Raw genomic sequence first — 25,679 nt, 5'->3', positions numbered from 1 at the left:
GAAAATTTAAACAGATGCCAATCCTTCCCAAATCTGAGTTCTAATCTATTTTGCTGAAAACCAAATTTTTTTTCCCAAGGGGATGGAGACTTTCCCTGAGGCCCAGCTCTCTGTCTGAAGGGATCTGGAAGGATCATAACATGGCCTGATACCCAAATACAGAAGGCATTTCTATTTCCCAACCTCATGGATGAGAATGAAGGAAACAGCCAGAGCACATTTGTTGCAGTTTTTCAAGCCACCACGAGATGGTAATAGTGGCCATTTGCAGAGCTTCTCTGGAGACCCTGTTCAAGGACTTAAAAATAGTTCTACTCTGGGGTGCCTGGGTGGCTCAGTCAGTTGAGCATCCTCCTTTGGCTCAGGTTATGATCTCGCAGTCTGTGAGTTCGAGCCCCGTGTCAGGCTCTGGGCTGACAGCTTGGAGCCTGGAGCCTGCTTTGGATTCTCTCTTTCTCTCACTCTCTCCCTTCCCCGCTCATGCTCTGTGGTTCTCTCTCTCTCTCTCTCTCTCTCTCTCTTTCTCTCTCTCTGTCAAAAATAAATAAACACTAAAAAACTAATAATAATGATAATTCTACTCTAACAGGATTGCTTCTCAGTGGCTGAGTCCCTCCTGGGTGATTCAAATACCCTGATCCTGGCCACCCCTGGGTGTTAGAAACAAACCCATTGTACCCTCACGGCCTTTCCTTTTCAGGCTGAGTCTTACATCATCAGCTATGCATGTGGGGTCACTTTGTCTCCTTTGGGACCAACCAGAGGTGGACCCAGACATTCACAGGTCCAAAGCTCAAGATCCAACCAGGGGTCTGGAGCCCAAAGGGCAGTTCAGACTAGAATAAGTCGGAGCCCTAATACCCTGTGCCTGGAGGACGGAATAGAACCAGGCAGAAAGACAAGACACTTCTGACTCTACCCAGGGCTTCAGCTTTATTGAGAAGCAGCATCTGCAGGGCTCTTCTGGAATTCTTACCCTTGGAAAAGATAGAAGGACCCAGTGCCCCCTACTAAACATGGCCAGCTGGCTTAGAACTTGGTGTGGTGACAGCTGGCAATGCTTCCTCTCACCCCCCATGAACAAGGGAAGCAGCTTTTTCAAAGATATAATTGGTACCAGCAAGGTCTGAGGAAAGGCATCTGAGGAGGTGAGAAACAAGGAGACAGAGGTGCTGGGACCAAGAAAGATGGGCAGACATGGGCTGGAGGCTGGGGTGGGAAGGTCTACCTTGCAGCGTGGGGAGAGATGTCTGTACTTTGGCTCTGGCCTGGCATCCCAGGAACAGCCTCAAAAATGGTCTTTAACATTATCTCTATGTTGAATTGTTTACACAATCACAGGGCTGCATTGAATTGTCTATCCTATGTACTTATACATGTGTTTTATTTCTACCAAAGCACACATACATTAACACTATAATTCAGGAATCATTTTTATAGCCCAATTATTTATACCTTATGACCATTTGTGTATCAAAAAGTTGATTCATGAACTTCACACATTTAAAATATGCCATAATTTTTTTTTTGGTCCCCCGAGTACTCACACTCTCCCTTCAGTCCCAGAGTGGTCAGCACCTCTGTGAGCCCCAGTGCCCACAGCCCAGGGGTCCCTGCTGGCATCCTGAAGACAAGCTTGTGCCATCGGAGCCACCGCACTCGGGGCACCCGGTCCTGGCAGATAGTGGAACTCGGCATCCTACAGGCTGGCATTGGGAGCCAAGCCAAGCTGCCACCTCTTCCAACTCTAAAATACACTGTAATTTTGGGGGCGCCTTGGTGGCTCAGTTGGTTAAGCATCTGACTTCAGCTCAAGTCATGATCTCATGGTATGTGGGTTCAGTCCCCACATTCAGGCTCTGTGCTGACAGCTCAGAGCCTGGAACCTTCTTCAGATTCTGTGTCTCCCTCTCTCTGCCATCCCCTACTCACACTCTGTCTCTCTCTCTCTCTCTCTCTCTCTCTCAAAAATAAATAAACATTAAAAAAATTTTTTAATTAAAAAAAAATATATATATACCATAATTTTTGTAGCCCTATTTTGGAATCTCTCTTTTCTTAAGATGCTGAGAGCTTCACAAAATAAAAGTGGCCCAGGCTTCTCTGGACCTCAGGGGGACCATGAAGCCAAAGAGGAATAAAAAAGATACTTCTGATTCTAGTCCAAGGAAAGGCATAACATTTGCCTTTAACTTGATCTTTGTTTCATTATTTTTTGCTTGCAAAAGAGAGGCCCAATTCACTGTGTGGATGGTTCCCATGCTATTTCATGCTCAGCCTGCTGACCTCCTAGGCTTTTACTCTGCATTTCTCTATAGCAGCCTTTAAAACACCAATGTTCCATCAACTCTGGCAGATGTAGTGGGAGGTGACAGGAGGTGGTGAGTTTTTGGATCCTCCCGTGTTGAGTCCTCACATGGATCTTCCCTCATGTGGAGGCTTGAGGGTTGGAGAAGTAAATCGCCACTGGGTCAAAAACACTTGTGTTAGTCAGGGAAAGAGAGAAACAGAACAAACAGGAAAATTATGAAGAGTTCATTATAAGGAATTGGCCCCCATGGTTATGATAGATGAGGAGTACCCAAGAAAGCCAGTGGTATAATTCATTCCAAGTTCAAAGGTCTGAGAGCCAGGAATGCAGAGGGCAGGAAAAGATGGATTCCCTAGCTGAAGCCATCAGGCAGCAAGGGGCAAATTCCTCTTTCCTCTGCTGGTCATTGAATTCTACTCAGATCCTCAACAGATTGGGTGAGGCCCACCCGCCCAGGGGAGAGCAACTTACCTCACTGAGTCTGCAGATTCAAATGCTAATTTCATCCAGAAACATCCTCACAGACACATCCAGACATAATGCTCCATCTGAACAGCCAGTTAAGTTGACACATAAAATGAACCGTCACAGCACATACTCAAACCTAAAGTCAAGTTTCTGCTGTTTTTGCCCTGCCCACCCGGTGGACCTTCCAACTTTTCAGGGCAATCAGGAGCTGACAGAAGCTGAAATGTTTTCAGAAAAAGAAGAAGCACTTGGGAAGTGAGAGAGGAAGAGAGATGGTTGTGGGTGGAGAAGTTTCAGGAAACAGTGAGTCCCTGTCAATTTTCTCAATTTGGGTTACAATGGCCACTGGCTGCCTGACAAATCCTCTCATTCTGCTTCCTGGGTCTGAAGATTGTGCCTCTCCCCCTTGCTGTCTCTTGGCCACCCTCTCCCCACCAGAGTTATGATACGAGGGAAAGACGCTTGAGCAGTGGAGCCAGAGGAATCTGGGTTCGGATCCTGACATCAACCCTTATAACATGCTTCTGGTCAGCTTATTGATCCTCTGAGCTGTTGGCAAGGTAGCTAGAAGGGGGAGAGATTATGTAAACTCTTTGTTATATGAAGAAAGACCAATAAATGACAACTGCCCCCCCCCCAAAAAAAAATCAAGCAAAGTTTCAGAGCTATAATTTCAAGGTTTGGTTTTTTGTGGTTTTTTTTTTGTTTTTTTTAATTTTTAATTTTTTTTAAGAGAGAGAGAGCAAAGGAGGGGCAGAGAGAGAGAAGGAGACAGGGAACCCAAAGCAGGCTTTGCACTATCAGCACAAAGCCCAACACAGAGCTCAAACCCATGAACCGTGGGACTATGACCTGAGCCATTCGGATGCTCAACCGACTGAGCCACCCAGGCAGAAGCAATAGTATAGGACTTTCAAGGATCAATCATAAATGTGTTGGGCCTTGCTCCTTCTGGGATCACTCACTGTGGGAGAAGCTAGTTTCCATATCATGAAAACACTCATGCAGTTCTCTTGCACAAGGAGCTGAGGTCTCCTGCCAACAGCTATGTGAGTGCGCCATCTTGGAAGCAGATCCTCTAGGCCAGTCCAGCCTTCAGATGAGTATAGCCTTGGCCAACATCTTGACCACAACTTCATGAAAGAGATGCCCTGAGCCCAAACCACCCAGATAAGCCACTCTCAGATTTGCGACTCTCAGGAAGTGTGAGGTAATAATTGTTTGATATTTTTATCTGCTAAGTTTTGGGGGAATTTGTTATGCAGCAATAGATATCTAATCTAGTTGGACTTGCCTGGGGTCAGTGTCTGCAGCCAATTCAGTTCTCGTTTATTTACTCAATCACTCATTCACTCATATAGCAAATATTTATCATAAGCCGACCATTTGTCACATACTACAGTTGGGCACCGGGTTATTCCGTGGTGAATACAACGGATCCCAAATGCCGCTATGATATAAGCTATGATATATCCTAATGGGGTGGGGGAGTGGAAAGAAACCACCAAAAGAAAACATAATAACAAGGTTTGGTGAATTATGGAGGAAATAAACAGAGACCAGTGGTTTAGACAACAGAGTGACCCCTAGGAAGGGTGATCAGGGAAGGCTTCCTGAAGGGGTGACATCCAAGGTGAAATCTAAAGGGTAAGAAGGAACAAGCAATGAGAAGAGGTGGGCAAAGGATCCAAGGAAAGGAACAAGCAAGTGATAAGGCCCTGGGGCAGGATGGGCACTGTGGCTGGAACACAGGGCACACTGGGGCAGGGGGGCAAGATGGAATTGCAGAACCCAGCAGTGGCTGAGTCCTCTTGGGCTATGTAGACCAACCAAGAAGAGTAGATTTCATCTGAAGGTCATGAGACAAAGAGTGTACTAGCTACTATTGGCTTTTGTTGAAGTACTCTCTTGCTGATGAGTGGGAAAGAGGAAGGTCAAGGCACTGGGGGGACAAGGAAGAACAGGGATGTCACCATCGCACTGGGAAGAGAGAGTACAGTTGTAATATCAGGGGGAAGAGGGGAAATAGGAAGATGGAAAGTGCTAGAATAAGCATTAAGTGGAGTGACAGAGAGAGGAATCCCTGGTGTCGTGGTCTGGTTGCAATAACACTGGAAATATTGTTGTCTTTGATCAGGATAAGATAGCGTAGGAGAGGACCAGATCTGGGGAGAGAGTGTTTAGGGGGAAGTTGATAGACTTTGTTGTGTAGACCTGGTTGTGCATGACAATGCTGAGAAGCTGGCATAACCCAGGCAAGATGTTGGGCCCTGAACCTTGACCTGCTTCACTACCATTTCCAAGGTAAACTCATCCCAAATCCATCACGTCATGAGAATGAGCCACTCTGAGTTAAGATAGACTTGCCTCCTCACCTCCAGGCAAGGACCTTCCCCCATCCTGCACCTTGAAGAGACCCCCAGTCACCACTGTGAACCCAAAAGAGACAGCAGCAACTTGTGTTTGGCGGACCACCATCTTGTTACACAACCACCCCTCTGTGCCACTGGCTGGAGAGGACAGGCCCAGCCTCAGCTTCACTTGCCCCCATTTTCTCTTCAGTACCTCCAATCCCTGCATCTTCTTGTCCATTCTCAGTACTCCCCCTGCAAGTCACAGCAGAGTGGACTTTCCAAAGAAGACAGTAAAAAGTGAGGTCCTCATGTTGGTGACAGCTGCTCCATGTCTATGTCTGGAGAACAGAGAAACACAGCCTGAGGGATTTGTACCCTGGTTGGGAACCCCGAGTCAAAATGAGACCTTTTTTTAAAATTTTTATTTATTTTTGAGAGATAGTGTGTGAGCAGAGGAGGAACAGAGAGAGAGGGAGACACAGAATCTGAAGCAGGCTCCAGGCTCTGAGCTGTCAGCACAGAGCCCGAAGCAGGGCTTGAACTCTTGAACCGCAAGATTCAAGATTATGACCTGAGCCAAAGTCAGATGCTCAACCGACTGAGCCACCCAGGCACCCCAAAATGAGACCTTTGAAGGAATGTGAGGTCACAGTGCCAACATGTGTGGCTGGAGGAGAGCAGGGGTCCCATGGGGGACTGTGGGAGTGCTTGGAGCTGCAGGTTGGGGGGGGTCCTAACACCACTGTGGTCACCACTGATGGGTGCTCTGGCCTTTACCCCAGAGATGGTGCCTCCTGAGCACAAGGAAGTGACGTGTCACAAGGGTGTGGATGGCCCACTGAGGAGGAAATGCTCTGATGTGGCTCCGTAGTGTGGGGGTGAATGTGGATAGTGAGAGGAACAGCTGTGGGCTGTGGAGAGGGATGGCAATCCCACGCCGGCCCTGGACCCGGATTGGGACCTGTCCACAGATTGAGAAGCACCCAGGGCACCAGGTCCTGGGCTCTGCACCAGCCCATGCTCTTCTGTCCCCAAGCTTCCTCCACCCTGACCAGTTCGAGTGACCATGGAAGAAGACTGTGGGGACCAAAGACAGACTGAACAAGGAACCAAAGAGGCCTAGGAAAGCAGAAGTGGGATGTGGAGACCAGACCTTCTGTGAGGAGGCTTGAAAGTGTTCCCCCTCAGGAGCCTGACATTGCTGTGGGTGACGTCTGTGCCATAGAAATGACCCTGGGGAATGGGAGGGCATGGCTGCCTACAGCTCTACTCCTTCTACAGGTCTCAGGTGAGTGGGGCTGAGCCTGGGCAGGGAAGTCGGCCCTTGGTGGGAGGGAGGGCAGGGGGAGGTGGGGAGAGAGGGACCCAAGGGGAAGGAAGGAGGATGTGGGAGGGAGGAGGGAGAATAGAGAAAATTTCAGGAGCGGCCAGCTACTGCCTCAGCAGTGACCAGGAAGATTCAATGCATGAAGCAGGTGAATCTTGTCCACTGTCCTGGACTGAGCAGCACCGATGAGAGGGAATCTGTGTCCACCATTAACGTCATTGTCACAGTCAGAAGTGATGTCTTGGAGCATCATGTGCACACGCGGGCACACACACACACACACACACACACACAAACACACATCATGAACAACCTCTCCTTGCCCACTCTGTGACATCCTCTCCCTTGGGTCTCAGAAAAGGACTGTCTCCTGCCAAGGCCTCCTCCAGATCCTGAGGGCCCTTGAGGGACTCAAGAGGCACCTTGACCCAAAAGCCCACTGACCCAGGCCCATCTGATGAGGGGCCCACACTTGGCTGTGTTTTCCAGGCTGTTCCTCTATAAGTGGCCCCACCTCCGTGACGGGCACTGTGGGGGGATCCCTGAGCGTGCAATGTTCATATGAAGAGCAATTAAGAGAACATTCCAAATACTGGTGCAAAAGGCCATGTTTTTGGAAAACTGTGGAGACCAAAGGGTCAAACAGAGAAGTGAGGAATGGCCACGTGTCCATCAGGGACCATCCTGCAAGCCTCACCTTCACAGTGACCTTGGAGAACCTCACAGAGGATGATGCGGGAATATATCGGTGTGGAATCGATACATCATGGTTAGGAGGATACTTGGAAGACCCCGCCGTCCACATTGTGGTGTCTGTGACCCCAGGTGAGCTGTACACACCCCTCCCCCAGCACCAGTACTAGGGCCCCTGAGACTGGGGCCGGTCACCCCGAACCTTCAGGAAAGTGGTGACACGTAGGCTAGAAGAACAGGGAGAGGATGGGGCTGGTGACGCGGGACACCGGGGAGGTGTATGTATGTGCTCTTGTGGGCGTGTCCACATGTGTGTGTCTAGATGTATGTGCATTCATGTGTGCATGTGTTGTGTTGTCTGCACACTCACACAAGCACACCCCTGGCTGTCGTAGGTGCCTCTGTATGCCACACCCTGACACACTGTCAAGCCTAAAGCTCTCCCGGGAAGGGGGATGGGAGAGGCCCCGAGTCTGAGGTCAGCTGCCTTCCTGCCCTGACAAGAGTCCTGTCTACTCTAAAGGGACCCTAGTCTCCTCCTGGAATCTCTCTATCCTCCCAATGGGAGACAGGACCCCTCAGATATTGCTTCTTCACCCTTATAGGCTGCCCATGACCCTGGGGCCCTAGAGAACATCACTATGTCATGGATGGTTCCTGGGGCCCCAGCCTCACAGCTGTGATTTTCAAGGTCTGTAGCAACCTCGAGACGGCCCAAGAATGAGCTCCAGACCCTGATCTGGAGCTTCTGTGACCATTTGGGAACCACCCCGCCCTCCAACTTGACCCTCCCCCTCTTCTTCTGGGACCTCGTCCCCACAGGAGGGAACCCAGAGAAACCCCTGAAATGGCTCCCCTCAGACAAAGGAGAAGGAGGAGAAAATGCGTTCTCAGGTCTTATGGTCCCAAATATACCAAATAAGTCTTCTTTAATAGAACCCTGTTTTTGTTTCCTAAGAACAAAATGAAGCTCATCCCTCCAAGTCTGTGGATTTTTATCTCGTGTTCTTATTCTGCTTTTGTCCCTGGTTCCTCTGTGGGAACTCTGAGGTCCTTCTTGTGGGTCTTAGTTTGTCTCTCATGCATGAGGCATTTCCCTCCCATGCCCTCTGTTGGTTTCTACTCAACAGTGAGGAGCTGAGTGTCCACAGGCGTCCCTGGGGACCTGAGGGAAAGACCTTCTTCTCATTGGCTTTAAGACAGGCCACTTTCTATGGGGTCCACTGGGTGTGTGTCTGTCTCCCTAGATCGTTCTTTCTGGTCATTCCCTCCCCCAGAGAGGACTGTGCAAGGGCCGCCCAGGTTCGTAGGCCTGGCTGACAGTTCTGGGGGCCGAGTGCACTGAGGGCCAGGGTTTCCGTCACTCATCGCAGACTCTGCTGAATGTGCTCTTTCGTGATCCTCACCCCAGACATCAGCCCTGCCTGAGGATCCTGGCTCCCCCAAGCTCTGGATCAATCTCTACAGAGTAAACCTCACCCCATCCTCTGCCGGGGTGCACGTGGTGTGGCTGTGGTTGAGCCTGAAGCCATGTGTTCTGTCCATGCACTGGAATCTCTGAGTGACCAGGACTCTGTGAGTCAGAACCACACAGTTGACCGAGTGGGAGACCCAGGGGGAGGGCGGCAGGCCTGATGTGTTGTTCTTCCCTCTCAGGCTCCACTGAAGCCCCCAGCATCATGAGGTCCACCAGCCCCCCAGGCCTTCACAAGACCCTGCCAGCACCCACGGGGAGCACTGCAATCCAACAAGAGACCCCCAGTCCCAGCCGACATCCCGGGTAAGAGGCTTTCATGGGGAGACTTATGACACCTGACTGATTTCTAGACCACACGGGGAGCTGAGGAATGAGGGTGCGTCTCTCTCAGCCCAGCACCCTCATTATTTACCAAGTCCACACCTAACTGTGAGGGTCCCACCTAGTGCCAGGCACTCTTCTGTGGATACAGCCCTGAGCCACTGAGACACATCCTGCTCTGACAAAAGTGGGGGGTGGGATTCACACAAGGACTAAGTCAACATGCTCATCATAAGTGCGTATTCATGATGAGTGCTTGGAAAAAATCCGTCAGAGGGGTCGGGGAGGGCACGTGCGGGAGGGGGACAGGCAAGCTATTTAATACACAACCACGAGGGAGAGGACATTTCACTGGGGACCTGCAGGATTTAGGGAGTCGCCACTCAGATGTCTGCAGAAACGGGGCTCCAGAGAGAGGTAAGAGAAAGCATCAAGAGTTTTACAAAAGACGCCTTCAGGGCTCGGCCCAGGCCAGGTGCTCTGGGGGCCGGTGGCCCTGCCCTGTGCCCCCTCCTTCCCCCGCCCTCCAAGCCCTGGCCAGAGTGGCATCCTGTCGAACACCAGGCCTCTGAGGGAGGCGAGAGCTGAGCCATGTCATCTGTCCCTTCTATCATCAGCCACTGAACCAGGTGCCACACAGGTGCCAGATGCTCATTGCGAATAAAGCTAACATTTCCGAGCCCTTGTGGGAGATACTGTTTACGGGAGAGCAGACACCAGACAAATAACCCTGATACTGATTTCTAGTCCACAGACAGGGTAACCCCCAATGCAGAAGGCTGAGGTAGAACCCTCTTCCTGGCCCAGGTCCCACGTCACTCCCTGGAGTCTCCCTCACATCACTCCAGGAGCTGGGCCCTTTTTCGTGTCCACCGTCCTGTCTCAAGGCCACCTGTTAGCCTGAGGGGTACGGGAGCAGTCTCTAGTGTGGGGCTGCCATGCCCATGGACCCGCCTGGGACTCATCTCCGCATGGGTTGTTGGGGCCTCAGGACATGGGCACAGGGACAGAAGGAAAGCGGAGGGTACCAGGGACTCTCCCTGAGGATGTGGCTCACTGTCTGTCACTGTGTCCCCCACAGGTCCCTGCTCAGCAGCGTCTACTTCTTGCTCCTGGTCTTCCTGGAGGTGCCCCTGCTTCTAAGCATGCTCAGTGTGGTCCTCTGGGTGACGAGACCTCAGAGGGGCTCTGGGGGACAGGCGGAGTCAGCCTAATTATGAAGACCAGTAACACGTATTGCCCATTGATGATCTGTCCGGGAACACAGCGCCCCTCATGGATGGGAACGGCCTTCTGACCAATACATCCAGCTGTTGTCCACATTTCTATCAGAATACTCTGTATGGGAATGCAAGCTGGTGCAGCCACTCTGGAAAACAGCATGGAAGTTCCTCAAAAAACTAAAAATAGAACTACCCTACGACCCAGCAATTGCACTATTAGGCATTTATCCACGGGATACAGGTGTGCTGTTTCGAAGGGCACATGCACCCCCATGTTTATAGCAGCACTATCAACAATAGCCAAAGTATGGAAAGAGCCCAAATGTCCATCAATGGATGAATGGATAAAGATGTGGTATATATATGCAATGGAGTATTACTCGGCAATCAGAAAAAATGAAATCTTGCCTTTGCAACTATGTGGATGGGACTAGAGGGTATTATGCTAAGCAAAATTAGTCAGAGAAAGACAAAAATCATATGACTTCACTCCTATGAGGACTTTAAGAAACAAAACAGATGGATATAAGGGAAGGGAAACAAAAATAATATAAAAACAGGGAGGGGGACAAAACAGAAGAGACTCATAAATATGGAGAACAAACTGAAGGTTATGGATTGGGGGGGGGGTGCTAAATGGGTAAAGGGCACTAAGGAATCTACTCCTGAAATCATTGTTGCACTATACGCCAACTAATTTGGATGTAAATTTAAAAAATTAAATTAAACTAAAAAAAAGACTACTCTGTAAACTTTTTTTCTTGCAATGTATCATAGACACAAAAGAATGTATCCAATAAGTGCATACTCTTTTTAAAATATTTTTTTTTCAACGTTTATTTATTTTTGGGACAGAGAGAGACAGAGCATGAACGGGGGAGGGGCAGAGAGAGAGGGAGACACAGAATCGGAAACAGGCTCCAGGCTCCGAGCCATCAGCCCAGAGCCTGACGCGGGGCTCGAACTCACGGACCGCGAGATCGTGACCTGGCTGAAGTCGGACGCTTAACCGACTGCGCCACCCAGGCGCCCCTTAAAATATTTTTTAATGTTTATTTATTTTTTAGAGAGACGGAATGTGAGGGAGGGAGGGAGGGTCAGAGAGAGAGGGAAACACAGAATCTGAAGCAGGCTCCAGACTCTGAGCTATGAGCACAGAGCCTGATGCAGGCCTTGGACCCACAAACCGTGAGATCATGACATGTGTCGAAACCAGGAGTCAGGCGTTTAACCAACTGAACCACCCAGGTGCCTCTCCAACATATTAACAACAACAACAAAAAAGCCAAATCACATTATAGAAGTTGTTATTTTTATTGTTGTTATTGAGTTGCATGAACTCTTTATATATTTGGTATATTAACCCCTTATCTGATATATGACTTGCAAATATTTTCTCCCATTCTTTTGGCTACCTTTTCATTTCATTGATTGTTTCTTTTGCTGTGCACAAGACTCTAATATGAGGGGCGCCTGGGTGGCTCAGTTGGTTAAGCATCCAACTCATCACGAGCATGCACACTTATCTTGATGAGTGTGTTGACCTAGTCCTTATGTGAATCCCCCCACTTTTGTCAGAGCAGGATTGCGTTTCAGTGGCTCAGGGCTGTATCCACAGAAGAGTGCCTGGCACTTGGTGGGACCTTCACAGTTAGGTGTGGACTTGGTAAATAACGAGGGCGCTGGACCGAGAGAGACACACCCCCATTCCTTAGTGCCACCAACTCCCCACCCCCGCCCTTGTGGTCTAGAAATCAGCCAGGTGTCATAAGTCTCTTGGTTTCAGCTCAGGTCCTGATCTCACAGTTGATGAGTTCAAACCCCGAGTCAGGCTCTGTGCTAACAGTGTGGATCCTGCTTGGGATTCTGTTTCTCTCTCTCTCTCTGCTCCTCCCCCACTCACACGTGCTCTCTCTCAAAATAAATAAACATTTAAAAAACAAGCCAGTTTTTAATATGCAGCCCAGTCCTACTTATTATTAATTTTTGCTTTTGTTGCTTGCGTTTTTGATGTCATTTTGATGTCATTTCCAAAACTCTGTGCCAAGACCAACGTCAAGATGCTTTTTTCCCTGTTTCCGCCTAAGAGTTTTACAGTTTCAGGTGTTACATTTAGGTCTGAATCCATTTGGAGTCAACATTTGTGAGCGGTCCAAGTCCGTTGTTCTGCACGTGGTTCTCCAGTTTTCCCATCACCATTTCTTGAGCAGACTCTTCTTCCCCCCTTGGCCACTCTTGGCTCCCTTGTCAAAGGTTAGTTGACTTTACGTGTGGGGAGTTTTGTGGGCTTTCAATTCCGATCTAGAGGTTTTTATGCTGGTACCATACTGTTTTGATTACTGTAGATTGGTAATATGCTGTGTGTCACTACAGGACTGAGCCTTCTTCTTCTCAGCCCTTCCGAACGTGCCCCAGACCCCAGGACTTCCAGGAAGACCTCCTCTCTCCACAGCTGGCTCTGGACACCTGGGAAGAAATACCTTCATCTGTTCCCCAAAGTTGTTCTTCAAGGGGCACCTGGGTGGCTCAGTCAGTAAGCATCCAACCTTGGCTCAGGTCATGATCTCACAGTCTGTGAGTTCAAGCCCCATGTTGGGCTCTGGGCCAACAGCTCAGAGCCTGGAGCCTGCTTCAGATTCTGTGTCCCCCTCTCCTGCTCACGCTGTGTCTCTGTCTCAGAAATAAAATAAACATAAAAAAATTTTTTTTAAGTTTAAAAATTTGAAAAAAGGGAGGGGGGTGTCTCAGTGGCTCAGTTTTTTGAGTGTCTGACTTCAGCTCAGATGACGATCTCGCGTTTGTGGGTTCAAGCCCCATGTCGGGCTCTGTGCTGACAGCTCAGAACCTGGAGCCTGCTTTGGATTCTGTGTCTTCCTCTCTCTCTGCCCCTCCCTTTCTTGTGCTCTGTCTCGCAAAAAATACAACAAACGTTAAAAAAAATTAAAAAAAAAACAAAGCTGCTCTTTAAGAGTTTTAGCTACTGGGTTATAAATCAGGATCCCAATTAAATTAGGCCAGGTTAAGGCTAGAATTTGCTTTATTACTAATTAGAGAACCCAGTTCACCAGCCTTCTCTTAGCCTCCCGCCCTCGGCTTATTATGTCTGACTGCCTATCTAGCATCTAAAGCTTTACCTGGGGCACTAATAATAATGTAGAGTGCTAGCCCCATCCCAGGATTGGGTCCTCAAAACTCTGCAAGCCTTCTCTCACTTAATTCCTATAACAACTCTTACGAGCCCAGTTTACAGATACAAAAACTGAGGCTCAGAAAGGTTCAATAGGTTGCCCGAGGCCACACAGCTTGTAAGCAGTGCTTGGGGTTAAAGCCCAGGTCTGTCTGATCCTACAGTCTGCACTTTTATGCCCTTGGTTGTAACGCCTGAGCAAATGCATCTCTAAGTGCACCAAAGTTGCTCACCTGACACCTGAGTGGGAAGGAGGCTCTGCTCCCCGCTGCTGGGACCCACTGCTGTGGTAGAGAAATGTTTCTGGAGCTGACATGCAGGCTATTGTACCCCTTGGGCCCTAAGCCCAATAGGTCCGATGCATTCTGCTGAGACCCTTCTGCAGAAACACATCATCCTGCCCCTCCTCACTCTGCACAGCCCTGTCTCCTCTTTCCTACGTAGTGGAGACTTCCGTGCCCTGTGATCTGGCCCTTCTAAGAAATTGCACCCAGTTTGCTGAATAATTAAAAGCAGGAAATACTCTATAAAAGGAAGTGAATAGGTAAGAAACTCAAAGGCGGTCCAGTCAAACAAAGTGCAAGCTGGGGCTCCGGCAGAGCTCTGAGAGTCCAGCTGGGATCCGAGTGCGAGCTCTGGTTGTGGGTCCAGAGGGACAAGGAGCCCAAGAAGCAGGACCATGCCGCTGCTGCTAGTTCTTCTTCTCAGCCTCCCAGGTGAGCGCAGCTGGGGCCCTGGGGACTTCGTACTATTAGGGCAGGGCAGGGGATGGATAGCGACCCCAGGCTGAAGGGGAAGTGTCATATCTGGAGAAATGAGAAGTGGCTCTTTTTCATTTATTCAGCAAAAGCATACTGGGGTCTTACTCTGTGCCAGGCATACACCAGGCCATGAGGAAGTGAAGGGAAAAGGGAAACAGGGCTGGCCATTAAAAAGAGGACACCATGGGATGCCTGGGTGGCTCAGTTGGTTAAGCGTCCGACTTCGGCTCAGGTCATGATCTCATGGTTCATGAGCTCGAGCCCCGCGTTGGGCTCTGTGCTGACAGCTCAGAGCCTGGAGCTGCTTCTGATTCTGTGTCTCCCTCTCTTTCTGCCCCTCCCCTGCTCATGCTCTGTCTCTCTCCCTCTCAAAAATAAATAAACATTAAAAAAAATTAAAAAGAGGACCATACAGACAGCATCCGTTTGATGAACCTTGAAGAAAGGGATCAGCCCTTCAAGCAGAGAAGGGAGAAGAGCATGCCAGGGAGAGGGGAGTGCTTGGCCAAGACATGCAGGCTTGAGAAAGGATGGGGCATTCGTGGGCTGAGGGCCCACAGTGGGCAGGGGGCCCATAGTGGGCAGGGGGCCATGGGGTCACTGGTTTGTCGTGAGGTTGGAAACACACAAGACAAGATTACGAAAGCCCTTGGAGGCCAGGCCTAGGAATCAAGCCTTTCAAAGAGAAAATTGCTCAGGAACCCAGGTGGGAGATGGGAGATGGGTTGTGTATCTTTTCCTCCTTGGAAAGCCACTGCACACCCCCAAAGACATTAGGGACAGTTCAGAGGTTTGCAGAACAGATGCTGCGTGTGTGGGTCACACAGTCTTCTCTCTGGGCCAGGAGACTGACCATCTGGCAAAACAGACTGGTCCACAGGGATCCCCCAAAAAGGGCATAGCTAGGGAGTGGGGAGACTGGAGTTCCAGTCCTGACAGGGGCATGTGACACGAGCAAGTCCCTCGTTGCTCTAAGACCTGGATTTCTGGTGTGGATGAAAGTCCCTGAAGCCCTTCCTAGCTGTAACGTTGTGGGACCCTGTTATTCGGATCAGATATAAATAGATGAGGACTGTGGTCATTCTCGAATTATTGCCACCATTGTTGATTTTATCAGTGATGAGGAAGCCCATGATAATGCCTGCAGATGGGTGGGGAAGGCAGCAGCTTCTCTGTGACTTTTACGCTCCTTAGGCGGGACTCCAAATGGCCCAGAATTCCCAAAGAACAGCAATTCAGAATGCCTGCATCTCCCCCAGGACTCTACCTGTGCATTTGAGTTCAGAGACCCCCATCTGCTCCTCTCTTAATCCCAACATCCAGCTCAGCAGGAGGCCAAGGGTAAGGGTGAGCTGCCTGGGCTCCCACACACAACACACACACACAGTGGAGTCAGATGCACACACCCCCATTCACATCTGTGCTCTCACACACTCATACAGAGTTAGACACACACTCACATGCACACACAGGCTCACATACAATAAGCCACACACACTGTCTTCTCCCCCAGACGAAGGCTGAGAGGCACAGTGGCTGCTCTGACTTGGGCAGGGCCATGCCGCAGAGACAAGACAGGGTGTCCCTCATCCTCCTCCAACTCTGCAAGTTAATGAGGGAAGGGGGTGAAGTAGTCAATGACGCAAGAAAAGCCACCCCACTAGCAAATGGCCATTAGACACTCTGGGGTTACTTCTGTGAAACAAAGAATGAATGTGGATGGGCTGAGGTCAGAATGACCCAACTTCCGGTAGGACGTTCTTGTCTGCTCAGTTTTGTGGTCCTGCAGCAACATAGAGGAGAAGGCAGGGTGCTGGAACAGATGGGTGCTCAGTAAGCATCTGCACGTAGAAGCAGAGAACCACAGACCTGTAGCCCAGAAATTACTCTTTGGAGCCCGAGCTGGTGCAGTTGCAAGGGGACCCCAGCAGGGACACCTGCCCCATCATTGCAAGGCAAGGTGGGCTCAATCCCCTCTGCACATCCCACACCCACATGAGCCCCTCTGCTCTGAGCCCTGCCCTTGGCTGCCTTTGGCCCATTTTGTGTCATTTGTCACTTGCTATCAACCCAGATAGCAACTGTTTTCTCGATTTTGACACGAGACTATTCACCAAGGATTGTGCATATGGGGCAAATTTCCCTGAGGGATTGACATGAAGAGAGAGAATTTCCATCTCAGGGTCAGGGATAGGAAAAATGGAGATTCAAACAGCTTAGGGTTTGAAAAACGCATGGTCCCACTCTTGAGTCCTCCTCTGAGCTGACTGCTGTCCTTCCTTCACACCAACTCTCGACAAAACACAAAGACTTGATGAGTGGTTCTGCCCATCGCGGGCTGTGCTTATAAAAGCCTCCCACATATTTCTTTTTATTTTATTTTGTTTTAAAAATTTTTTTAATGTTTATTTACTTTTGAGAGACAGAGACAGAGCACAAGCAGGGGAGGGACAGAGAGAGGGAGACACAGAATCCAAAGCAGACTCCAGGCTCTGAGTCATCAGCACAGAGCCCAACGCAGGGCTCGAACCCACAAATGGTGAGATCATGACCTGAGTGCAAGTCAGATGCTTAACCGACTGAGCCACCCAGGTGTGCTGCACATATTTCTTTTTAAAACAAGCCCAATCACGTTATGAATGCCTTACTGCCAGATTAAATTAACAAAGCTATGGTCAATGACACTTCGGTTTTGAAGGAGTGGCATCTCTCTTCCACTCTTCCATCTCTCTTCTTTGATTGTTGGCAAATACCATCTACACTGAGTCTCGGCTTTGGATTGTAGCTATATTGTCGATGTCTGACCGCTTCTGCTGACTCTTTTTTTTTAATATGTATTTATTTTTGAGAGAGAGAGAGAGAGAGAGAGAGAGAGAGGGCATGAGTGAGGGAGGAGCAGAGAGAGAGGGAGACACAGAATCTGAAGCAGGCTCCAGGCTCTGAGCTGTCAGCACAGAGCCCGACGCGGGGCTCAAACCCACTAACCATGAGATCATGACCAGACACTTAACCAACTGAGCCACCCAGGTGCCCTTTCTGCTGACTCTTGCATCTGATTTTAATTTACATCATTGGTGTCCCTTAGCAACCTTTTTCCTAATTGAGTTCTTCTGCTTATTACCATTTTTTCTTAGTTGTTTTGTTAGTGATGTTGTAAACATTTTCACGTAATAGAAATGTATGATTTAGAAAGTGACATTCTGGGGGCGCCTGGGTGGCTCAGTTGGTTAAGTGTCCGACTTCAGCTCAGGTCATGATCTCATGGTTCGCGGGTTCGAGACCCGCATCAGGCTCTGTGCTGACAGAACCCAGAACCTGGAGCCTGCTTCGGGTTCTGTGTCTCCCTCTCTGTGTGTCCCTCCCCTGCTCATATTCTCTCTCTCTCTCTCTCTCTCTCTCTCTCAAAAATAAATAAACTTTAAAAAAAGGAAGTGAAATTCTGCCCTCCACCCCAATTTCAGCACTGACCACTGATAAAAGTTTACAACAACTACTGTCCTGTTTTTTTTTCCTACGCATGCCAGAATTGAATGATTCTATCCAAAGATCTTGATGTCCAGGTTCTTTGTAAAAACAATCATAAACTTGGGACACTTGGGTGGCTCAGTCAGTTGAGCATCCAACTTCAGCTCAGGTCATGATCTCACCATTCATGGGTTCGAGCCCCACATTACGCTCTGTACTGACAGCTCAGAATCTGGAGCCTGCTTCGGATTCTGTGTCTCCCTCTCTCTCTCTGCCCCTCCCCTGCTCACACTCTGTTTCTGTCTCTGTCTCTCCCATCTACATAGATATAGATGTAGATGTACACTGAGTCTGTCTGTGTCCCTCTCTCTCAAAATCTCTGCTCCTCAGTGTCCTAGTGAGGGAGACAGTGAGAGAGGCTGGTAATGGTAACAAAATACCAGTGCAGCACCCAGGTTCCTATAAAGGCATGGGAGCCACGGGACGAAGCAGTTCTGGTTGGGAAAGGGAACAAGGTGAAGTAGGCAGGCTGGGCTTGGAGAAGGGTTTCCAGATGGAAGGAAGGATGTGAGCAGTGACATGGCCCCTGAGAGGGGTCAGAGAAGAGAAAATTGGGGGCATCAGGCTATAAGGTCCAGTGGAGGCAGGGAGGGGTAGGAAACAGTGGTGGACAGAGAACTTGGATCTAAATGGAAGAAAGAAAACAACTGAATGCCCAACTAGAGAGTTTTAAATCATCCTGAGACAGTGGCAAGTGGTTGCAGAAGAGATCATGAGATCTGCTCATGACAAGTGCTGCTGAGGACAGGATGGGGACAGTTTTAGCACATGACTCCAGCAGTGATATGCAGAAGGCACTGGAGAAGGGGGTGCAGTGGAGAAATCTTGCTGGATGCCACAGCCATGATCTAGGCACCAGATGAGCTCCTGACCTGGTGACAGTCTCTCACTGGTGGGGCAACCTCCAAAAGATGGTCTGTGGTTTGACATGTACCCGAGTGTTACAACAACCTGCAGAATGGAAAGTACCACAGCCATTTTGCAAACCAAGAAGCAATACCCAGGGAAGTTAAGTAGCTTGCCCAAGATTTCCCAAGTAGCGTGCGGTAGACGTGTCTTTCTGTGCCCACATTCACTCTCTTTCTGCCGTGTCATGCTGTCATCACGAACGGAGGGGAGGAAAGAAGAGAATCATTTTGAGAAACATTTTTGAGGCAGAGTTGACTAACTTGTTTACCAACCAGTTGTAGAGGGAAAAGGGAAGGACAGGACTAATGAAGATGCCAAGACCTCCTTCAAGTGCATTAGTGGCGCAATTGGTTTTTTTTTTTTTAATTTTTTAATGTTTATTTTTGAAAGAGAGAGAGAAGCAGAGTATGAGTGGGGTGGGGGGGCAGAGAGAGAGGGAGACACAGAATCTGAAGTAGGTTCCTGGCTCTGAGCTGTCAGCACAGAACCCAGTGTGGGGCTGGAACTCACGAACCATGAGATCATGACCCAAACCAAAGTTGGACACTTAACCAACTGAGCCACCAAGGCTCCCTGAAACACAGTTGGTTTGAAAAGCATAGATAGAGCTCATTCTACTGATGGAATACTACTTTTATTTCCAAAGGCTGCTGTAACAAATTACCACAAACTTAGTGGCTTGAAATGACAACATTTACTATCTTGCAGTTCTGAAAGTCAGAAGTCCAAAATAGTCTGACTGGCTGAAATCAAGTTGTAGGCAAAGCTGGATTCCCTCCAGACGTCCTGGAGAAGAATCCTCTTTCTCACCTTGTTCAGCTTTGAGAGGCTGCCTACATTCTTTGGCTTATGATCCTTTTGTCTTCCCTCAAAGCCGGCAATGTAGCATCTTCCAATCTCCCCCTGACTCTGACACCCTCGTTTTCATCTTATAAGGACCTTGGTGATGACCTCAGACCCAACTGAATAATGCAGGATAATCGCCCTACCTCAAGGCTGACAACTTAATCACATCTGAAAATTCTCTTTGGCCCTGTAAGGTGACATATTCACATATTCTTAGGATTAGGATATCAACGTCTTTGGTGGGGCATAATTCTGCCAACCACAAATGCAAACCTCATGTGACCTAAAATAGCATCAGGGAGAAGGTTCGAGGTGTGAAGAGGTTCACCTTCCTGATACCACAGACCTGACTCCCTGTGCCCCATGCAGACGCCCCCACCTCCTTGGCCTGGCCCTGAGGCTCTCCATCTAAGACAGTCAGGAGAGGCTTCCATTGTGTTCCTCTGCTTCTCTGTGAATGTTCACATCCATGTGACCAAGGCACAAGTGATCATTGCCAAGGACAAAGAGTGTCTGTCCAGCCACATATGGTCAGCTTAGCTGGCTCAGTCCCCAGAGCAGAAGAATACCCTTTGCACTTGTGCTTGTCCTTAACCCGTCCCACTCCCAGTTGACCTTTGCTAGCATGCTATGTGAGCCCTCCACTAGAAAAAAGAAATACTGAAGAAGACCAAGTTCCAGGTGGATTTAGTTCTGTGACTATTGATTTTGGGGTAGAGATGTATAGTGTGTGTCTGGAAATGGTAGACTGGAGCTAAGGGGAGAATTTGGGCCACAAACATGGGATTTGGGGGACCATTAGCATATTGACAGTAACTGAAATCATAGAAATGGAGAATCCCTCCATGAGGATATAATAAAGTGGGACAACATGAGACCTGGAGAGGGGACCCTGGGCTACTGCCGAGGTGTTCTCAGACTGGATCACACTGACTCACAACAACTAACTTGGGGCCTCTCTTTCGAGCTGTGTGGCCAGTGACATTGCCTCGATTGTCTGAAACCAGCCAGGGTGGGAATAGTTACACTACAGAAATTGGAAAAATGCTACAGACAGAGATTTTCTCCCCCAGAGGCCTAGTTGTTAAGTATTTATTTACCAACACACCACTGTCTGCACCAAGATTTAAAGAGGGAAGAAGAGAAATCAGCAGAGGCCTCTGAGATGAGCAGTCAGAGAAAGAAGAGGTTAAATGAGGGCTGAGTTGAGAAGACCAGGAAAGATAGTGTCAGAGGTTTGGGAGTTTTGTTGCTGTGAACAGGGCCCATGAGATGAGGGACCCAAGAGGCCGGGACATTGTCACCAAGAGAGCTGACAGGGAAGCTGGATGGAGGAGGTGGATGTTCAGGGTGAGCCAGGGCATGGCCCAGAAGGCGAGGACCCTGGATCAGTCCTTGGACACCAGCCTGGGGCCACTTGAGCCCATTGGGCTCAGGTAGCAGAAGATGTATCTTGGGATTCTGTCTTCTAGGTTGCCTCTCCATCCAAGGCCCAGAGTCCGTGAGGGGCTTAGAGGGCGGATCTGTGACTGTGCGGTGTGACTATAAACCAAGATGGGAGACCTATAGGAAGTGGTGGTGTCGTGGAGCATACTGGGAGTTGTGCAGGACCCTCGTTCAAACCACAGGATCACAGCTAGAAGTGAAGGGAGACCGTGTGTCCATTGGGGACAACCAGAGTCACCACTTCCTCACAGTGACCATGGAGAAAGTCAGGCAAGATGACACAGACACTTACTGGTGCGGGATCAGCAAGAGTGGACCTGACCTTGGGGCACGTATCAGAGTGACCATTGAGCCAGGTGAGAACTTTCTCATGTACACAGTGAGGCCCTCGTGCTCAGGACAGAAAGATTGAGGTTCCTCCTGCCCGAGGGCAGAAGGAAAATAGTTGAGTGCCTGAGAACAGCGTCTTCATCACCATCTGAGGTTCCCTGAGGCATCCAGCTGATGCAGGGCAGGGCTGGCCAGCATTGGGATGGGGGTGGGGACGTGGACCCTGCCTTCGATGCCCACAGCCCAGGCCTGCTTTCCTGTGGACCAGAAATCCCTGGCAGCCCCCCATTCTCCCATCAGAGTTCTGGCTTGACCTTGGACGCCCGCAGACATTACTCTAGGAAGTGGTCACTTTCTGACAGTCACACTCCAGACCCGCCATTACACAGAGAGGAGAAGGGGAGACACCTGGGGAAACCCAGAGGGCCCCAGCACTGAACCCCAGGAGCTTGGCCAATCCATAGTGGCTGTGGGATCCCAGTCACTCTCTTCTCTATTTTTTCCTGGCTGCATAAGAGGGAGCAGGGAGTTAGAGGGACCCAGAAAGGGGCTGGTGTAACAGTGGATGCTTTAAGGCAAAAGGAAGGCTTTGACCATTAAGCTAATGTCACGGGGCCCCTCTGGCAGTCCTGGGGTCTCCTCAGGCCTGGGACTCAACTAAAAAAACAGGTCATGGTTACTCAGGAATCTATGACCAAGTAGGCCACCATAAATCATCTTCATAGTGCCTCATGAAGATGTTTAACTTATCACAACCATTGCTCACGATTGAAGCAGAATGTGCCCTCTGGTTCACCAGCCCTCCAAAGTCCTCCTCCTCCTTACCACCCAAATAACTGGGGCACCTCACTTCCAGAACCACCTGTCCTTGAGCCCAGCTCAGGCACCACTTGAAAGAAAAGACCAGGGACTTGCCCCCAGCCAAGAGCCCCACCTAAGAGGGATAAGCAGAGAGAAGGTAGAAAGATTTATCTCTCTCCCCCCAAGCAAGTACAGTGCTTCTTCTTATTTCATTTTTATTTCTTCTTGTCACACTTTAAAGTGATGGAAAGCAACTATGCTGCAATTCTGAAGACTCAGCAGCAAGGGAGAAGCATGGGGACTGTATCCAGAGACGCAATGCCCAGTGCAGGGGCAGGGCAGCTCCCGGGGAGGGCTAGCAGGGCACTAGCCGTGCACGAGTGCCCTGTCTGTGCCCATAACTTGTGACTGACTCTGCCCGTGTCTAGAGGGAACACTTCTGACCACCTTGGCGAGCATGCTATCCAGGAGAACCACCAATGGCCGTGCAGGGGTATCGTCTGTCTCCTACAGCAGGTGAGTGGCTGCCGTCCTTACCCACCCCTACTTGGGGCCTCTCCTACTCTGCTTCTGTGCCCTCACATGATGCCAGAGCCGCCACAGCCAAGGTCAAGGCCCAAAGTGCCCCCCTCCATTGCTCCTGCCCATCACTCCTCACCCCTGTCTCCCCATGCCAGCCCTCCCCAGGAAGCCACTCTGTAGAATCTTTTTCTCTATAAACATCATCTGCCCATTTAGTTGTCAACAAAAAAAGCCTGATGACCTAGTGCGTGCCACTACATAGCAAAGTCACAGAAGCAGGCACACAGCCTGTTGTGAGGGACCCTACTGTGCCAAGAGGCACTCTGGGAAAGGGGAGCCACAGAAGGGGAAATTAGAAAGGAACACGAGCCCCTGGGGCACCTGGGTGGCTCAGTCAGTTAAGCATCGGACTTTGGCTCAGATCATGATTTCGCAGTTTGTGTGCTGACAGCTCAGAGCTTGGAGCCTGCTTCACATTCTGTTTCCCTCTTCTCTCTGCCCTTCCCTGCTCTAGCTCTGTGTCTCTCTCTCTCAAAAAATAAACGTTAAAAAAATTTTTAATAAAGAAAAAAGAAAGGAAGGTGGACCCAGAACAAAGAAAAACCAAAAAGTTGAAGTTACTTCTGAGATGCCCTTGTGGTTGGGCCATTAAGGTTCATGGCAACCTTCAGAGTAGGGCTGCGGGGCTTGGCCAGAGTAGGGTCACAGGCTTGGCCGGGCTGGCTAGTGCCCACTGTGTCAGGGAAGCAAGCGTGACAGCGCCTGGGGTGCCTGGGGCCTGACGGCTCTGTCTCCTCTTGCAGGAACCGCTACATCCTTCTGGTGTTCGTGAAGGTGCCCATCTTGCTCATATTGGTTGGTGTTGTCCTTTGGTTGAAGGGCCTCAGTAACGACAGTCTGTCTACATGAACTTGTCCTTGATCTTCTCACCAAAGACACAGCCGCTCAGAAAGACGGATGAACAGAACCTTCTGACCCCTGGACCCCATTTCCAGAGGAGACACGGTCTGTGGAAGAATTGCCTCTGAGTCCTTAGGACGCGGTGACTGAGGCTGGGGGTGCTAAGGTGAAGCCCGGGCACCCTCCTTGCTCGGCACAGCTCAGGGACAGAGCTCAGGGCCCTCCTAGGGAGTCAGGGGGTGCCAGAGAGCCAGCACCTGTTCCATTCCTGCAGGCAGCAAATGCCCCTGCCCCACGGGGCTCATGGTCAGAGCTGCTGGCCTGGAGCCCAAGCCCTGTCCTCCCTGACACCAGCTCAGCACACTTTATGCCCAGACTTCTGGTTTATAGGGTTGTTTCTTAAGTCAGGTTGGGTTCGGATGACTTGGGCCCATGAGAACCTGACACATGCCCGTGTGCACGCACACACACACACACACACACACAGATGGTGGGCTCCTGGTTCTGGGGCATCGCTCCTCTGCCCTGGGAGGACACCGCTCTGACAGCCAAGCAGAAGAGGGACCAGGAGTCTCTCTGGGCCTAGCTCCAGTGCCGGCCTTCCTCCACCTCCACCCCCCATCTTCCTCCTCTGTCCTGGCTCCCCAGGGCTCCCTGCCCCTCACCCCTCCAGGCCTGGGGCTTCCTGGGTGCTGCCTCTGTTCCTCAGGGCTGCTGGGCCTCAGAAACTACCTCAAGGTTGGGGAGGGCATTCAGGAAAACTGTCTGAGGGAAGTGATGTTACCTTTCCTAAATGATGATGTGTAAATAATCTTAATAATTAATTTGTTTAAATAACCTTAATGATTAAAAATGTCTAAGATAGGGTGCCTGGTTGGCTCAGTCAGTGGAGTGTGCAACTCTTGATCTCAGGGTTGTGAGTTCAAGCCCCATGCTGGTTGTAGAGATTACTTAAAAATAAAATGGTAAAGGGGAGCCTGGGTAGCTCAGTTGGTTAAGCATCTGACTCTTGGTTTCAGTTCAGGTCATGATCTTACAGTTTGTGAGTCTGAGCCTCACGTCAGGCTCTGTGCTAACAGTGCGGAGCCTGGTTGGGATTCTCTCTCTCTCTCTCTCTCTCTCTCTCTCTCTGCTTTACCCATGCACTCTGTCTCTCAAAATAAATAAATAAACAAAAAAATATATCCACCATCAGCAAATTTCAAATATACAGCACAGTATTATTAACTATAGTCTTCATACTATACATTAGAGCCCAGAATTTATCTTAAAACTGAAAGTTTGTGCCCTCTGAGCAACATCTCACCATTTTCCCCATGCCCCAGCTCTTGGTTCTATGAGGAATATTTCCCTCTGAACACCTAGGGGACTTGTCCACCCTGCCCTTTGTGCTAATAAGTAGGCCCTGGTTCTCAGCCTCAGGAGGCCAAGGGAAGATGCCTCACCAGTGGATAAAGGAGAAGCGAATTCCTGTGCCCAGCCTGGAAGCTGGGAAAAACCCCCACCCACTGGGAAGCTATAGTGCCTTCCCTTTGCCCTTCAGCCAATGAAAAACCTTCTCCCACTTGATGCTTGGTTTGGAGCTCTGGTCAGTGGCGGGCCTGAAATTCCACTGTGCCCAGAGAAGACAGACTTTGAGTCAGACTAAGACCCAGTGAGTCACTCTTTTGGGGACCAAGGTCCACAGTCCACCAGCTCCAAAGGTCCACCTTTGTGAAAACTTCCCTGGATCCAGCCTCCTCAAGGTGCAACCAGATTCAGGTGACAACCAGCTCTTGGGGGGCAAGGCCAGCTGGCCCAAAAGGGTACAAGGCTACTGACAGTTGCTGCCCTGATGCCAGCTTTTCCCATAGTGCCTTACTGTTGATATTCAACAACCTCTATGTCTTTGTGAAGTTTCTGTGGTTGGATTGCTATTCTCAGGACTTCATCCAAGAGAATGCATTGGAGTAGGCATCTGTTGTCTGTCCTGAACACCTCCCCACCACCACACACACACACACACACATTTCTGGGAACCCCTTTGGTTCCCATGAAAACTGTCAAGCAAAACTTGTCTCTTACACCCACTGTCCAGGGTATAGAGAAAGACAGAAATTATAAATTAGGTACTGGGGCCGGGGAGCATTTTCCAGCAAATGTGTTTCCACTAGGAGCCGGGTGCCAAAGCCCCCATGCCCTTAAACAGCTCTAGACTGGCACAGTTCCTCATGTGTTCACTTTAGCACATGTTGTAACCCAGAATTAGCGGAGACAGAGAAGTGGAGAGCACAGGGAC

The 25,679-nt window shown here is 49.7% G+C and overlaps 2 protein-coding genes across 5 annotated transcripts; both read left to right on the top strand.

The window, feature by feature from the left end:
* The first annotated feature begins 6,015 nt into the window (after window positions 1–6,015).
* CD300C (CD300c molecule) lies at window positions 6,016–10,412 on the top strand. Of its 3 annotated transcripts, none has more exons than XM_047833779.1 (4): window positions 6,016–6,421; window positions 7,166–7,285; window positions 8,810–8,933; window positions 10,033–10,412. In XM_047833779.1, exons 1-4 carry the CDS (start codon window positions 6,361–6,363, stop codon window positions 10,163–10,165), a joined length of 438 nt encoding a protein of 145 aa, XP_047689735.1. In that variant the 5' UTR covers window positions 6,016–6,360; the 3' UTR covers window positions 10,166–10,412. The 3 variants fall into 3 exon arrangements, with proteins under 3 accessions (XP_047689735.1, XP_047689734.1, XP_047689733.1); XM_047833778.1 differs by having other exon boundaries at window positions 7,137–7,285; XM_047833777.1 differs by having other exon boundaries at window positions 6,950–7,285.
* Window positions 10,413–13,932: 3,520 nt separating this feature from the next.
* On the top strand, window positions 13,933–24,368 carry LOC125151131 (CMRF35-like molecule 7). Of its 2 annotated transcripts, none has more exons than XR_007146649.1 (4): window positions 13,933–14,077; window positions 20,875–21,204; window positions 22,221–22,495; window positions 23,305–23,362. XR_007146649.1 is itself a non-coding variant. In XM_047831612.1 (4 exons), exons 1-4 carry the CDS (start codon window positions 14,041–14,043, stop codon window positions 23,408–23,410), a joined length of 561 nt encoding a protein of 186 aa, XP_047687568.1. In that variant the 5' UTR covers window positions 13,933–14,040; the 3' UTR covers window positions 23,411–24,368. The 2 variants fall into 2 exon arrangements, 1 of the variants encoding a protein (XP_047687568.1); XM_047831612.1 differs by having other exon boundaries at window positions 22,408–22,495; window positions 23,305–24,368.
* Window positions 24,369–25,679: the final 1,311 nt, after the last annotated feature.

This window comes from Prionailurus viverrinus, chromosome E1, assembly GCF_022837055.1.
Source record: "Prionailurus viverrinus isolate Anna chromosome E1, UM_Priviv_1.0, whole genome shotgun sequence".
Taxonomy (NCBI): Eukaryota; Metazoa; Chordata; class Mammalia; order Carnivora; family Felidae; genus Prionailurus; species Prionailurus viverrinus.
Note: the sequence above shows the minus strand (reverse complement) of the source record. Positions and strands in the feature narration are given on the sequence as shown.

Coding starts and splice junctions, on each gene's coding strand:
- CD300C (XM_047833777.1), top strand. CDS start 6,361: ATGACCCTGGGGAATGGGAGGGCATGGCTGCCTACAGCTCTACTCCTT. Junction 6,422..6,949: donor ACTCCTTCTACAGGTCTCAG/GTGAGTGGGGCT, acceptor TGTGTTTTCCAG/GCTGTTCCTCTATAAGTGGC. Junction 7,286..8,809: donor TGTGGTGTCTGTGACCCCAG/GTGAGCTGTACA, acceptor CTTCCCTCTCAG/GCTCCACTGAAGCCCCCAGC.
- LOC125151131 (XM_047831612.1), top strand. CDS start 14,041: ATGCCGCTGCTGCTAGTTCTTCTTCTCAGCCTCCCAG. Junction 14,078..20,874: donor TCTTCTTCTCAGCCTCCCAG/GTGAGCGCAGCT, acceptor TCTGTCTTCTAG/GTTGCCTCTCCATCCAAGGC. Junction 22,496..23,304: donor TCGTCTGTCTCCTACAGCAG/GTGAGTGGCTGC, acceptor CTCCTCTTGCAG/GAACCGCTACATCCTTCTGG.